The sequence below is a fragment of the Crocuta crocuta genome, unplaced genomic scaffold (genome assembly GCF_008692635.1).
Source record: "Crocuta crocuta isolate KB4526 unplaced genomic scaffold, BGI_CrCroc_1.0 scaffold30, whole genome shotgun sequence".
NCBI classification, from domain to species: Eukaryota; Metazoa; Chordata; class Mammalia; order Carnivora; family Hyaenidae; genus Crocuta; species Crocuta crocuta.
In genome coordinates this window covers 13,524,950-13,540,711 of record NW_027528345.1, presented here as the reverse complement: position 1 = coordinate 13,540,711, position 15,762 = coordinate 13,524,950, and the positions used below count along the sequence as shown (strand labels likewise).

General features: G+C 50.3%; 1 protein-coding gene across 5 annotated transcripts in view; it reads left to right on the top strand.

The window, feature by feature from the left end:
• CALCOCO1 (calcium binding and coiled-coil domain 1) overlaps positions 1-15,756 on the top strand; it is a 16,411-nt gene extending 655 nt beyond the window's left edge. Inside the window, exons 2-17 of one of the 5 annotated variants that reach the window (XM_077753508.1) lie at positions 1,750-1,924; positions 2,259-2,361; positions 3,642-3,832; positions 6,643-6,801; positions 7,188-7,336; positions 8,971-9,061; positions 11,317-11,472; positions 11,665-11,919; positions 12,384-12,509; positions 12,994-13,089; positions 13,483-13,591; positions 13,826-14,025; positions 14,413-14,519; positions 14,783-14,854; positions 15,071-15,132; positions 15,509-15,598. In XM_077753508.1, coding sequence (XP_077609634.1) covers positions 1,769-1,924; positions 2,259-2,361; positions 3,642-3,832; positions 6,643-6,801; positions 7,188-7,336; positions 8,971-9,061; positions 11,317-11,472; positions 11,665-11,919; positions 12,384-12,509; positions 12,994-13,089; positions 13,483-13,591; positions 13,826-14,025; positions 14,413-14,519; positions 14,783-14,854; positions 15,071-15,113 — 2,013 coding nt within the window. In that variant the 5' untranslated portion in view covers positions 1,750-1,768 and the 3' untranslated portion in view covers positions 15,114-15,132; positions 15,509-15,598. Of the gene's footprint in view, positions 1-1,749; positions 1,925-2,258; positions 2,362-3,641; positions 3,833-6,642; positions 6,802-7,187; positions 7,337-8,970; positions 9,062-11,316; positions 11,473-11,664; positions 11,920-12,383; positions 12,510-12,993; positions 13,090-13,482; positions 13,592-13,825; positions 14,026-14,412; positions 14,520-14,782 lie in introns of all 5 variants that reach the window. The other 4 variants (XM_077753505.1, XM_077753507.1, XM_077753506.1 and 1 more) reach the window with 4 other exon arrangements.
• The last annotated feature ends 6 nt before the right edge of the window (positions 15,757-15,762 follow it).

The following is a 15,762-nucleotide window of genomic DNA, read 5'->3' as shown; positions in this document are numbered from 1 at the left end:
GGGAGAGGTAGAATTCCAAGTAGTAGAATATTAAGGAACTCTAGAGGCCTACAGAGCCCCCTCCACCTCCACGAACACTTGAATCTAGCCACATACATACACTTTAGGTGCCCAGAGTTTTGTTTCAGGTCCGGTGAATGTTTCCAGCTGTTATGGATTTTATGTGTGGGGAGTATTTGGGATTCTGCAGGCTTAGCTCTGTGGGGACGATGCATCCCCCACTTAGAAAGGCAGAAGAATTGTATCTGGAGAAAACATGGATGAATTTTAACTAGGGATTTTTCAGAGATGAAACCCCAGAGAAACATCTTGTCCCCAATGCAATCCGTATTTCGAGGGGAGAAGTTGCTTCTTTTTGTAAGGCTGGCCCACCTTTCCTTCTCTACTGAATTCCTGTTGTTTTTTTGAGTTCCTAGCCCCAGACTTCAGCCTGGCTTGGGCTTGTGGTGTTTGGGGGTGTGCACATGACTAGTGGCCATGGCTGATTGGACGCTGTCCTCCGTGGTTGACATAGGGTGAAGATTAGTGGGCTGGAGAGGAGCGATGACGAGAGCCATCTCACAGCCCCTGGCTGAGGAGTCGTGTTGATTACTGTTGTTATTCCTCATTCCATCCCCGTATTTCCTAATTAACTCTCCCCACCTAACTTGGATCACCTCTTCCTGCCAATCTCATAGCATGCCTCCAACTACGCATCCAGGCACTTAGAATTGAGGCTAAAGGGGAGCAGAGAGAAAATGGGGGAGGAAAACACTGCAGCTGTGTTAACAGAGTCAGACCAGTAGGTTTCTAGTTCTGCTCCAGGCAAGACCTGAAGAAAAGAACGTTAGGTTACTTTTGAATTATCCCTCGCTTCTCTCAACATCATATACATATTTCCCCTTCTTAGGGCCCCTTACTTCCCACCTTCCAATCTATCCCCCATCCAGGGGTGGGACTTTCCTGGCTCCAGGCTCCCACATTCCATCTCCCCACACCACCACGTTCCTGCTGAATGTTTCACCCCACCCTTGAAGCAGCCGCCTCCAGAATTCTTGACTTCCTCAAGTTGAGAGGCAGAACCTGTCTTTCCTTATAACCTCCCTTTCCCTCTGTCTCTTGAATGAGAGCAGAAGCTTTTTTTTTTTNTAAACAGCTCGGAGAGGGGAGAGAACTGAGATGTCGGGGGCCTGAGGATGGGGCTCTTGGTCCCCTCCCCCAGCCGTATTCCTGCTCTGAAGACTCCTTCATTACTTTCAGAGATCAGTTGCTGTGTTCAGGTGTCATAAGCTATTCCTGGGTACAGCTGGAGTGGGCAAGGAGACTCGCTCGGAATGAGGGGGCCCCACACGTCAGTTGGATTTTGAAATCAAGAGCCGAAGGATATGGGGGATGGGATGGGGAGGTGGAGGCTGAAGAATTTGGAATGTTCAAGTGTGTTAAGAGGTGGAAAAGGAGGGAATGAGGGGGTACAGCCTGGGATGCTGAGACTTGGTCAATGGGACTGTGAAAAGGAAGCAGAAATGAGAGAGATGTTACCTCTGGAAGAGTCTGTGACTCAGAGAGGGTACAGTGTGAGACAGGATGGGGACTGACTCAGAAGGCCAGACCTGTGTTCTGGAGACTAAAAATGATACCTCTAAGGGATCCTATAAGCCTTAGGGACTAGGAACAAAATATGCCTTCATCTCCGAGTGTAGTGGCAGGAGCTGTGAGTGGGTGGGGATGGAGTTGGAGAAATTTTTAAGATATTAACCCTTTATTTCATAGGAGGGCAGATATCTTGAGGATGGAAGAAACATCACTAAGCCGGGCACCTTCCCGGGGTGGAGTCAACTTCCTGAATGTAGCCCGGACCTACATCCCCAACACCAAGGTGGAATGTCACTATACCCTTCCCCCAGGCACTGTGCCCAGTGCCAGCGACTGGATTGGCATCTTCAAGGTACCTCTGAAACCCCTTTTGGCTTAGATTTATGAGCCATGGGTTGGTTGGAATCAGGGGAATGACTTAGTTCTTGGGTTTTCAACCTCATGTTGACAGAGAAGAGGGGCAAAGATGTCACAGGTGACAGAAGCCCTCTGTGTAAGCAAGGTTCATCTGCTCCCCGTCTTAGCCTTGCTCTCTCCTGCCACAGAGGATCCCTCCACTTTCCTTGTCTGTGATCATCATTGTCACTGTAACAGCATCCTAGCCCCCATTCAGCCCCTCAGCCCTTTCTGCCGTCCATAGCTCGTACTTCATCACCATACCCCTCTCCCGCCGTGGGCCTTCACAGGTGGAGGCTGCCTGTGTTCGGGATTACCACACTTTTGTGTGGTCTTCGGTGCCTGAAAGTGCAACTGATGGATCCCCTGTCCACGCCAGTGTCCAGTTCCAAGGTAGGAGGGAACATGGAAGGTCCGGGAGGGAGGAGCCCAGGGGACAGAAGTTTGGAGGAAGGTAGTGGGCTCAGAAACCAAAATTAGGCACAGACGACAAGATAAAATAAGGGCAGGGGCGCCTGGGTGGCTCAGTCGGTTAAGCGTCCGACTTCGTCTCAGGTCATGATCTCACGGTGCGTGGGTTCAAGCCCCGCGTCCGGCTCTGTGCTGACAGCTAGCTCAGAGCCTGGAGCCTCCTTCAGATTCTGTGTCTCCCTCTCTCTCTGACCTCCCCTGCTCACACTGTCTCTCTCTCTCAGAAATAAATAAAACATTAAAAAGAATTAAAAAAAAAAAAAGAAAAATGAAGGGCAAATAAATAAGAACTATATCCAACAGGGCTCAGCAGGCATAGAATTGTGGGAATATTATAGAATCAGGGACTTAGAGATGGAAGGAGCTGTCAAGGGCCAGGAATCCTGCCACCCACCCCCACACACACACACCAAAAAAAGAAGTCCCTCGGGGAACTAGGGGTAGGAAAGAGGGAAAGGTATTGTTGTAGATTGAGAAGAAGGTAGTCATTACATTCTGAAGACCTGGGTTCAAATCTCAACTCTAATACTTACAAGCTATTGGACCTTGGACAAATTACTTAATTTCTCTGTTTCTATTATCTTAACAGTAAAAAGGGATGCATGGCTTATAGGGACAATATGAAGGTTTAAAGTGATACAGGTAAAGGGTTAGCATAGTGCCTGGTACAGGATGGGCACTCAGTAAGTGATAACTAGCATTATTATTATTATTATTATTATTATTAGGGAAGGTAGATTTGGGAAAGAAGGGAAGGACAGGCCTAGGCAGAAGGGAGGGAGAAGAGTATCCCAGGGAACAGAAATAGCCTGTGGGAGGTAGAGAGGAAAGAAACAGAATGTAGAACATGAATCAAGGGGCTGGAGCCAAGGACAGTGGGTGATAAGACACATCAGGGTGGGGGCGCCTGAGTGGCTCAGTCAATTGAGCATCCGACNGAGCATCCGACTCTTGATTTCAGATCAGGTCATGATCCCGGGGGTTGTGGGATCGAGCCCCGCGTTGAGTTCTGTGCTGAGCATGGACCCTGCTTAAGATTCTCTCTCTCTTTCTCTCTCTCTCCCCATCTTGTGCTCTCTCTCTAGAAACAATTTTTTTTAATTAAAAACAAAAAAAAAGACACCTGAAGGGGAAGGGAGACTGCCAAGCCCTTGAGGGCCTGGGATCATATTGGGGTCCTGGGTCCATTCCTCTTCCCACAGCCAGCTACCTGCCCAAACCTGGAGCCCAGCTCTACCAGTTCCGATATGTGAACCGCCAGGGCCGGGTGTGTGGGCAGAGCCCCCCTTTCCAGTTCCGAGAGCCAAGGCCCATGGATGAACTGGTGACCCTGGAGGAGACCGATGGCGGCTCTGACATCCTGCTGGTCGTCCCCAAGGCCACTGTGCTACAGGTGAGAACACAGCCAGAGAGCTGCTCCTGGGCAGGGGAGTGGGAGAGGGAAGTGGGAGGGCTGCATGGCGAGGGACTGCTTCTCACTCTGCCTTCTGCTGGGCTGCGGCCTCAGCCGAGGACCTCAGCGGGACTTACACAATCTTGCCGTTAAGAAAGCTTTGATCTGGGGCGCCTGGGTGGCTTAGTCGGTTAAGCGTCCGACTTTCGCTTAGGTCATGATCTCGCGGTTCATGGGTTTGGGCCCCGCGTCGGGCTCTGTGCTGACTGCCAGCTCAGAGCCTGGAGCCTATTTCAGTCTGTGACTCCCTCTCTCTCTGACCCTCCCCTGCTCACACTGTCTCTCTGTCTCTCTCTCCTAGAAATAAATAAAACATTTAAAAAAAAAAAAAGAAAGCTTTGATCTAACAGACACAAACATGTAGGGCAGGAAAGCAAGCTCCCCACAGGCCCGTGTCACACAAGATTTCACAAGTACTTTCTAAACATTCCTTCTCCCAAGTGCTCCATCCTGTCCTGGGCCCTAGAGGACAATCCAAAGGGTGGAGGGAGGCTATTCCAGGGAAGGAATGTTCAGCAGAGGGGAGTATGAGTCCCCCTTCCGGGACAGGTGAGCAGTGAGAGCGGATGGTAGGGCCCCACACCTGCACCCTCCAATACTGGAGTCTTTTGAGCACTTGAAATGTGACTGGTCCAAATGGGGAACATACACAAAGGATTTTGAGGACTTAGTATTCCCAAAAAAAAGAAAGTAAAAGATCTCAGTAATTTTTTTTATATTGATCACATGTTGAAATGATAATATTTTGGATACGCTGAGTTGGATAAAATACCATTAAGATGAATCTCACCTGTTTCTTGTTACTTTTTTTGGCTATTTACTAGGAAGTTTAAAAAACTATATATGTGGCTTGTATTCTTTTTCTATGGGACCAAATAGACCAAATAGAGAAGAGTTAGAGAGCGGGGGCAGATGTTGGCAAGAACTTCCTGTTCCTGAAGGAAGATCAAGGACAGGGAAAGTGGGGAGGAAGTACACTCCCCCGACAAGAGGGCAGACTGGAGGAAGTGCTCAGAGGGTGAGAATGGGTATCTTGGGTGATTGAGATAACCTCTTGCCTTCTAGAACCCTCTAAACACACAGGATCAACACAAGAATAGGAAGATATCTATATACTTTTTAAAAAATTTTTAACATTTATTTATTTTTGAGAGACAGAGAGAGACAATGTGAACAGGGGAGGGGCAGAGAGAGAGGGAGGCACAGCATCTGAAGCAGGCTCCAGGCTCTGAGCCGTCAGCACAGAGCCCAACATGGGGCTCGAACCCACGAACCGCGAGATCATGACCCGAGCTGAAGTCAGACACTTAACCGACTAACCACCCAGGCACCCTGGAAGGTGTCTATTTCTTACATAAGTCAGAGATATGTGAGCTCCTACCCCGCCTTCTGGGGTTGTTTTTTTCTATTACATTAAGTTTTTATTTTAATTCTAACGTAGTTAACATACTGTGTTGTGTTCGTTTCAGATGTACAATGTAATGATTCCATAGTTCCATATATATTAATCAGTGCTCAGCATGATAAGTGTATTTTTTAATCTTTATCACCCATTTCCCCCATCTCCCTGCCCACCTCCCCTCTGGTAGCCATCAGTTTGTTCTCTATAGTGAAGAGTCTGTTTCTTGGTTTGTATCTCTTTTTTTCCTTTGCTTGTTTTCTTAAATTTCACATATAAGTGAAATCATATGGTATTTATCTTTCTCTGACTGACTGATTTCAATTAGCATTGTATTCTCTATCTTCATCCATGTTGTTACAAATGGCAAGATTTCATTCTTTTTCGTGACTGAGTAATATTCCATTGTGTATATATATACACCACATCTTCTTTCTCCATTCTTCAGTCGATGGATACTTGGGCTGCTTCCATAATTTGGCTGTTGTAGATAATGCTGCTATAAACATTGGGGTGCACGTATCCCTTTGAATTAGTGTTTTCATATATTTAAAAAATTTTTTTTAATGTTTATTTATTTATCAGAGAGAGACAGAGCACGAGGCAGGGAGGGGTAGAGAGAGAGGGTTTTGATTTGCATTTTCCTGATGATGCGTTATGTTGAGCACCTTTTCTTTCGTGTGTCTGTTGGCCATCTGGATATCGTCCGTGTTCTGTTTTTACATTCGTTATTCTCATTATAATTATCTTTCAAAAATCTAGGCTAAGAGATCACTTTACAAATGAGGACAGAGACTCAGAGAAGTTACGTAACTCATTCAAAGTGACATAGCCAGCAGGGCACCTGGGTGGCTCAGTTGGTTTGAGTGTGTGACTTTAGCTCAGGTCATGATCTCATGGTTTGTGTGTTTAATCCCTGTGTCAGGCTCTGTGCTGACAGCTCAGAGCCTGGAACCTGCTTCAGATTCTGTGTCTCCCTCTCTCCATCTCCCCTGCTCGCATTCTGTCTCTCTCTCAAAAAATAAGTAAATATTTTTTTAAAAAAAGTGACATAGCTAACAAAAATTATATTGGAGATTTAAACCTACCTCTGTCGGGTTTCAGAATAGATAAGGGCAAATTCAGGGAACCGTCTCTTTTGTCTATGTGGATTGAGAAAGACTGCTTTCAAGAGTGTCAAGAGCTGGTGCATCTGACTGGTGGTGGGCAGGATTCGGGAACACACAAACCTCCTCTTACTCAGCTCTTTATAGCTGCTACTGATGTAACCTCCCAGCCCCGAATGCACCTGCAGAGTGAGGGGGCCGGGACCTTCACGAGCACACCCCCTTTCTCACCCCACTCCCTTTAGAACCAGCTGGATGAGAGCCAGCAAGAGAGAAATGACCTGATGCAGCTGAAGCTGCAGCTGGAGGGACAGGTGACGGAGCTGAGGAGTCAAGTGCAGGGGCTCGAGACGGCCCTGGCAACCGCCAGGCGGGAGCACGTGGAGCTGACGGAGCAGTACAAGGTGGGAGTCGGGCCAGGTGGGGACCAGGGCCAAGCCTCTTACCCAGGGTCCAAACTCCAAACCCAGAGAAGATGGGAAAGGAGAGATGTTAGTGGGCTTTTAAGATGGTTCTGGCATCAAAAACAGCTTTAAGGGGTAACGAGTAGGATTTAACTTGATGTGACAGGAGACACATGCCCAAACGCAATGTAAGGAGACTCAGTTCTTTGCACACAGGAGGGCTGAGGTGGGGTGGAGGTGGCTGTATCGGCCAGTAAGGGAATGCTCTCCAACGGGTTACGGGGGGTGAGAACAGGCAGACTCTGTGTGCTCCCCCTAAGCCCTTGTTCTGTTCTTTGAGAGGTGGGTCTCAAGTTCATTTTCCTGGGGGGGAACCTTGATTCCAGGGGCTTTCCCGGTCCCACGGGGAGCTCATAGAAGAGAGGGACATCCTGAGCCGGCAGCAGGGAGACCATGTGGCACGCATCCTGGAGCTGGAAGACGACATCCAGGCCATCAGTGAGAAAGTGCTGACAAAGGAGGTGGAGCTGGACAGGTGAGGGCACCCCCCGCCCCCACTTCCCTGCATTTCCCTGTCACCGCCAAACTCTGGCCTCCTGTTTCAGCCAGGGGAGCCTGTACTCTGCCCAGTGTGGCTCTTTCCCCTTTCAGCCTCACTCAGGCTATTCCACTTCCCTGCCTGGCTCTCTTCCATCTTTCCTAAGCCCATTCTGTATTCCTCACCTTTAGAAGTAATTGTAAGTTACTATTTATGCGGCCACGAAGGCTAAGCAGGAGCTAGGAGTGGAGGATTTGGAAGAAAAGAATGGATAGAACAGTCAACACAAGATAAGAGAGGATGGATTTCAGATTTTTATCACAGCAGAGAAGATGAGACCCCATTCTTGCTGTTAGGAAATGTCCGAACTGTTGATCCAGAAATGTTACAGGATCTCTCCTCTGAAAAAAGGTATAAGTCATAGAATCTTAGCACCCAGAGGAATGTCAGGTAATTGAGAGGGTCACTACCTAAAAAGGCAGCCTCTTTTCAATATCAGACAGCTATCATTTTTGTATCTCTTGTATTGAACCAAACACCTCCCTTCTATAACTTGCCTCCGTTAGTCCTGATTTAGACCTCTGGGGTTGCATAGGATGAATTTCCTTCTACCAGACAACTATTGTTTTTACCAAATGGCACACATGTTGACCACTTCCCATGCCTGGCCTTCACATCTTCGCCAGGAGAAACACTCTAGTTCTTTCTTTCATCAAATCATGTAATTAAGTCTCTTTCATTCGCCACCGGTAGACTTTATGTATGTTTTTAAACTCCCTTAAAGGAAAGAGGCATTCTAGCCAAGGCCCAGAGTAAAAAAGTGAGTTACTCCCTGAGGCTTCTCCAGTGTAAGATATGTTAGTCTTGCCCTAGGGAGATAGTAAATGTCTAGGTTCTAAATCATGGAATAGAAAAGCAGGGATCAGACTGAGCATCTGGAAAAGATTAGGGACTGTCTAGCCAGGGGTCAGTAAACCTATGGCCCCATGTGCCAGATCTAGCCTTGCCACCTGTTTTTGTACAGCCCGTGAGTTTTAATGGCTTTAACGATGAATTAACGGATAAACAAAACAAGAAAAATACTTTGTGATGTGAAAATGACCTGAAATGCAAATGTCAGTGTTCATAAATAAAGTTTTATTGGAACAGCCATGCTTATTCATTTATATGTCTGTGGCTGCTTTCACACTACAGTGGCGGAATTGAATAGTTGCCACAGAATCCTCATGGCCTGCAAAGCCCGAAGTATTTATTATCAGGCCCTTTACAGAAGAAAATTCTTCTAACTTCTGATCTAGATCCAAAGTTGATAATCGATCACGGCTGTCCCTTGTCTAAGAAAAGACTGGATTCTGGTCTCTTGATTGAATGAAAACAACTAGGAAGCCGTCAGCAAAACATTCCTTAAAATGATACATAAAGAAAACAGACAAACTGTTTATTTCTAGATTGTGCTCTAGCACCAAGAGTCTTGGGTTCTCAGGGCTTCTGGGGATTTGAGCATCCTAGAGACAGGTGGAGGCATGGGCCCGGAGGGGCCCCAGAAAAAGAGCTAAAGACAGAAGTCCACGTCCTTCATTCCTTCTGTGGTGACTGGCAGGTTACCTGACATTCCATGTCCCCACGTACAGGGTGAGAGACACCGTGAAGGCCCTGACTCGGGAACAGGAGAAGCTCCTTGGGCAGCTGAAAGAAGTGCAAGCAGACAAGGAGCAGAGCGAGGTAGGGGCTCAGGGTCGGTTTGCTTTCTCAATTGTTCTCCCACTGCATTGAGGCCCTCCTGAGTGCCGGGCACCGAAGCCGATAAAAAATGTAAAGACAACATTGGGCGCACTGTCCTAGGAAACATAAAATGTGTGCCCAAATCAGGATGGGTCAAAGTGGAATGTATTCAGCATCACCGGGGAAGAATAATAAAGTGTTAAGATGCTCCCAGAAATGGGCAAGAGCACGTGTTGTCAGGATCATTAGAAGGGGCAGGGGCGCCTGGCTGGCTCAGTCAGTAGAGCATGAGACTCTTGACCTCGGTGTGAGTTCAAGCCCCACACTGGGCACAGAGTGTCCTGAAAGCAAACAAACAAACAAACAAAAGAGAGGCATAAACGAGGCTAGTATTTTCTAGCGTTTTTGGCTTTCCTTCCCACCCCGCAGTCAAGTTTTACATCTTATGTGGAACCTCATTGAATAGAAAAAAAAAAGTTTATTACTATAAATTTATTTGTATTCATTCAAGTATTTATTTTCTTGAATGTTAATTTATTTTTGAGAGAGGGAAAGACAGAGCACGAGTGGAGGAGGGGCGAGAGAGGAAGAAGCAGGATCCAGGCTCTGAGCTGTCAGCCCAGAGCCTGTCACGGGCCTCGAACCCACTGGCTGGGAGATCATGACCTGAGCCAAAGTCGGACGCTTAACCAACTGAGCCACCCAGGCGCCCCTGACAGCAGTTTTTAAACTGTCCACCATGCCATCTCCGTTTGCTTTTCAAACAAAAAAGAAAATCGAAGAGAAACTTTATTCTGCGATTTGTACCAAAAATAAATTAACCTTAAAAAAAAAGTAAAAAAAAAAAAAAAAAAAAAGTGAATTAACTCAGAAGCATGTGTCAGTGGATTGGTGATCCCCATTGTGTTAACTTGTGAGCTCGTGTGTTGTTTTTCTCACATATTTTTTAATTTCCAAGGAGCTCAAATCACGGATTTGCAGAACCTCTCCATGGCTTCCTCCAAACTCTAGACTTCCGTGGGAAATTATTTGAAAGCCATTTGCTCAGCAGTAAAGAGCAGGTAGAATTTGAGTAGACAGAGATGAGAGGGAGGCCATTCTGGGAACTGAGAAAGGCGATGCAAAGGCCGAGAGTCCAGAACACTCAGGCCAGTTGAAGGTGTGGGTGGAGAGTTTGAGACAAGGCCTAGGTCAGATTGGAGAGGATCTGGAGTTAGTCTTTATTCTATAAGCAAATGAGAGGCATCCGTGAGTTTCAAGGGGGTGACATGTACTTAAGCGGGACTTATAGAAGGTGAACGTGATTTCCTCCTGGGAAATAAGCTAGTTATGAGATCATTCAGTAATCTAAGTAAGAAATGACCACGGCTAACATGGTTGCCGTGATAGTAGAAAAGAGAAAATGGCTATGAACAAGATGGAGGATGGAGAAGCAAAAGGCTTTTCTTGGGGTCACTAAGGAAAGAACAGAGCCAAGCCTGGTACCAAGGGATCCAGCCTGAGTGACCTAGGAAGTAGTTAGTAGCATGGACAGAAATAAGAGTGGAAAGGAGCGGGGCGGGAAGTAGAATATGCGGAGTATGAGGGACCCATAGGACATCCAGACTGAGCTGTGATCTAAAAGGAAGAGCAGAGGGGTGCTTGGCTGGCACAGTTGGTGGAGCGAGTGACTCTTGATCTTGGGGTTGTGAGTTCAAGCCCCATGTGGGGCATAGAGGTTACTTAAAAAATAAAACTTTTTTTTTTTAATGTTTATTTTTGAGAGAGGAAGAGAGACAAAGCACAAGTGGGGAAGGGACAGAGAGAGAGAGGAAGACACAGAATCTGAAGCAGACTCTGGGCTCTGAGCTGTTAGCACAGAGCCTGATGCAGGGCTGGAACCCACGAACCAAGAGATCATGACCTGAGCCAAAGTCGGACGCTTAACCGACTGAGCCACCCAGGCGCCCCAATGAAACCTTTTTAAAAAGACAAATAATAATGAAAGGAAGAGCGGAGAAGCAGAAATGGTACACAGGATCCCTAGATTTATGTAAGACCCCACCAAGGCTGTGATGGCGCTACCACATGATGGGAGCTGGAGACTGGATGTTCAGGACCGAGTCACTTTGAGCTGAGACCCCCAAGAAGGGCTGACAAGAGCCGAACGCTTGAGTTTGTGTTAAACCTGGGAAGCAGAACCTTGATCTCTCTCGTCCCCCCAGCCACCCCAAAAACATATACCCCTGTCCTCACCTCTTCTCTGCCTCCCTCAGGCTGAGCTCCAAATGGCACAACAGGAAAACCGCTGCTTAAATTTGGAGCTACAGGAAGCAAAGGGCCGGCTAGGGGAGCAGGGGGCTCAGGCCCAACGACTGAAGGACAAGGTGGCCCAGATGAAGGACTCCCTAGGCCAGGCCCAGCAACGCGTGGTGAGTGAAGCCTCTAGGCAGCGGGAAGTAGAGGATGTTCCAAGGACCAGCTGGGGAAAAGACATGGCTAAAGGTTGAACAGTATAAATCTTGAGTCCTGCTGCAGTGCAGGGTAGAAGGGACCCTGGTTACCTTCTTGGTTCGAGAATATTCACTGGGAGCCCTAATCTCCATCTCCTCCTTTCTTCTGAGGCTGAGCTGGAGCCCCTAAAGGAGCAGCTTCGAGGAGCCCAAGAGCTCGCAGCCTCAAGCCAGCAGAAAGCCGCCCTTCTTGGGGAGGAGCTGGCCAGCGCAGCAGGAGCCCGGGACCGCACCATGGCCGAGCTACACCGCAGCCGCCTGGAAGTGGCCGGAGTCAATGGCAGGCTGGCGGAGCTCAGCCTGCACCTGAAGGAGGAGAAAAGCCAATGGAGCAAGGAGCGGGCAGGGCTGCTGCAGAGTATGGAGGTAGAGGGATGGGGGGACCTGCCAGGCTCATGGCTGCTGCCCCCACCTCCCTGGGTCAGGCCCCCTAGGAAGGGAGAAAGTGGTGAGAAGCTTAGGGGACTCAGGTGGGGAGGGGCTCTGAGGGAGGTACATTTCACTGGCCAGGTACGACCCATCCCTAAGTAGGGTGTCCCAGCCCTGACCTTCGTAGCACCTCCCGTGGTTACCACCTTGATTGGGAAATGTTTCCTGCCCTAGGCCCCGGGCCCCGTCGTGATGCCCATGTCTGATCAGCAAGGCACCTTGCTGGCGTGCCCCTTCCTTCATTGAGAAGTATCAGGAATGAGGAAGCCAAGAAGGGGAAATTGCTCCCAAAATACTCATTTAAATAGAGGAAAGGACACAGCGAGGGATGGTGCTGTTGCCAGCTGCGTCCCTTTTCCTTCACCTTTCCCCTCCCACGTTCCTTTTCGGCCACATCCCAGGCAGAGAAAGACAAGATCCTGAAGCTAAGTGCAGAGATACTTCGACTGGAAAAGGCAGTTCAGGAGGAGAAGACCCAGAATCAAGTGTTGAAGACTGAGCTGGCCCGGGAAAAGGATTCTAGCGTGGTGAGGCACCCAGCCACCCGAGAGTCTTGGTCCTGTCGCCTCCTGAGGTGTCAGCGGCCTCTCTCTCTGTCCTGGGTGTGGGCTCAGAAGTGCTGGGTGCCCACTTACGTATTGAGTGACCTATTCCTTGCACACATCCCAGATCTCACTGGGTTGAAATGTGCAGTGTCCCTCTCTGTTCTCAAGGCAAATCTGGGCCTCATAGCGATGACTTAGGGGAATTCTAGAACGCCCCTGCTGTGACCAGGGCCTCTGTATCCCAGCCCAGAGGCAATCTCGCAGGCCCACACTGGAGAGGCAGACTGGGACTCGGGTGACTGTCTCCTGTGATCAAGACAAGGGACTCGAAGAAGAGTGTTGGGGCTTCCCCTGTGTCGGGGAAGAGAGGGGCAGAGGCGCAGAGGAACATGGTTCTAGGTTGGGGGGGTCCAGGTCGCAGAGCCTCGGTTCTTGGAGGTACATTCTAGGCTCCACATTCCCTCAGGTGCAGTTGTCGGAGAGCAAGCGGGAGCTGACAGAGCTGCGGTCAGCCCTGCGCGTGCTCCAGAAGGAGAAGGAACAGTTGCAGGAGGAGAAGCAGGTGAGAACCCGTGACTCAGGCCCCTTGGATGCCAGAGCCGAGGACTCACAGGGGGACTTCCTATCTCGTAGTCATCTCTTGACTTAGGAACTGGTAACTCTAAGAGGGCCCAGAGGCGAAAACGGGACTGTGGCTCCTCTCATTGGTCGACTTGGCAGAACAGGGGAGGACTGTGGGGGAGAGGGAGGGATGGAAGAGGTGAAGGAGGGCTCCTGGGGTGGGAGTGAGGCTCTACTTTGAGCTGCCTCCCCCCCACCTCCACGCCCACAGCCCGCTTTGGGGAAGGCATCCAGTCCTGAGGAGCTCAGAGTTCCTTTTGGGTCAAAGAGGGTTCTCCGGGCAGTGGGGTTGGCATCTTCCCAGCCTCCCTCACCTCTTTGCTCCCAACTCCAGGAATTGCTAGAGTACATGAGAAAGCTGGAGGCCCGCCTGGAGAAGGTGGCAGACGAGAAGTGGAACGAGGATGCTGTCACAGAGGACGAGGAGGCGGCTGCGGGCCCGAGTCTGTACACCCCTCCGTCCTGGGACACCTCTTCCCCCCCAACCCAACTGTTTGCCCCGTCGGGGAAAGCTGCATGTGACCCCTCTGGCAACTGCCTCTGCCTCCTGTGTTTTGCCTTTTTCCTTCCTGGACTCTGGCCCCTGTCTAGTGTAACCATATCCCCTTACCCAGAGAGAGAAAGCTGAGCCAAGCTGCTAACAATTCATCCTTCTCTGCCGTCTCCCTCACTGACAGGCTGCCCAGCGGCTCTGACAGACTCAGAGGATGAGTCCCCAGAAGACATGAGGGTCCCTCCCTATGGCCTGTGTGAGCGTGGAGACACAGGCTCTTCTCCTGCTGAGCCACGAGAGGCTTCTCCCTTGGTCGTCATCAGCCAGCCCGCTCCCATTGCTCCCCACCTCTCAGGGCCAGCTGAGGAGAGTAGCTCTGACTCGGTGAGCTGTGCAGGGGCGGGGAGCAGAGCAGGGATAGGGAGGAAGGGGCAGGTACGGCCACACCCAATGGCCCAGCCTCCAGAAAAGGAAGTCTTAGCCATACAGGGCTCTCTTCTTCCCTTGGGGGAGAGGAGGCAGGCCCAGCCTCTCTTCAAGGCCATGGCCCCAAATCCAGTCCAACCCACTAACCTCAACACTGCCAACCCCTGCGCCCCGCACGCCTCCTCTTCTCACCACCAGCCCCCATCAAAACTCCTGTCCTGCCTCACTCTTACTACAGTCCACTGTCCACTGTCTGGGCCTGGACTGCTCTTACCCCCCACCGTGTGCTGCTCCCCTATCTTGGGACGCTACCCCAAAACCCAGCCCTATCTCTTTGCTACCCAGGAGGCCGAAGATGAGAAGTCAGTCCTCATGGCAGCAGTCCAGAGTGGAGGTGAGGAGGCCAACCTGCTGCTTCCTGAGCTGGGCAATGCCTTCTATGACATGGCCAGGTGAGTGCAAAAGGGGGAGAGAACACGAGGGAGGTGGGAGGAGGCCAGCGGAAAGGGCATCCGGGTGAATGGTCCCCTTGCCCTTCCCCCAAGCTCCCTCTTCTTGGTCCCAGCCAAGAAAAGGAGACATAGGTGTGGTTGACACAGAAAATCACCCACCAACTCCAAATCCCAGGTGCCGTCAGGTAATCCCTCCCCCCATCTTATCAATGCACATGTGCACTGAGAGGCCCTGCCTTTAACTGGCTTCTGTGTTGTTCTAGCACCATCTTCCGTGGAGCCCAAATTGCCCTGCATCCCCTCACTCCTGCCCCTCCCCCTTCCCCAACCACCAGGTAGGTACCAAGGCTCCATCTGGGGAGGAAGGGAGGTGACCAGTGCCCCCAGGGATGGGAACAGAGAGAAGACTGGGGTCCAGCAGCTGTCTGACCACCCCTGAGATGCTGTCCTCCTTCCCTGACTTCCCTGGGAGATCCTTTGGGCGATGCAGCTGCAGGGGTGGGGTATTCAGGTATCAGATCGCCCCTTCTGCCTTCCCTTTTCTTTTGCAGGTCAAGAGGGGAAGGCAGGGGGAAGAGAGATTTTATCATCTAGCCCCCAGCTTTGCCTCGATGTGAGATGGGCTCAGGGCAGGGAGGGGGTGATGCTGTCATCCTTCTCGGCTGGAGCAGGAAGATGAAGGACGATGTCAGACTCATTTTCAGCCTCATTAGGCAGCAGACGGAGATGGAGGGAGGAGAGAGCAGGGTGGTGGGGGATGGGCTGTGCACCGCAGCCACCAGCGGGGACTAAAGCAGAGAGGGCATGGAGAGCCGGGGAACTAAGGCTCTGGCCCTGGAGATGGGGGGTGGATACTGTGGGTGAGGCTAGGAGAGAGCACTCCCAGGAGCAGGGTACGCCCAGGAGCATGCGTCCCTGTCCCTGAGGCCCACAAGGCAAGAAAGGCATAGGAGCATCCTCACCCTCTCCTTTCCCTCTGTCTCCTGCAGTGGCTTTGCAGTGGGTGCCTCATCCGAGGCCAGCACCGGGGGTCCTGCCACCCCCCCGTGGAAGGAGTGCCCTATTTGTAAGGAGCGCTTTCCAGCTGAGAGCGATAAGGAGACCCTGGAGGACCACATGGATGGACACTTCTTTTTCAGCACCCAGGACCCCTTTACCTTTGAGTGATCTCACCCTTCCCTAGTACATGCACAGATACACTACACACACACACACACACACACACTCTCTCTCTCTCTCTCTC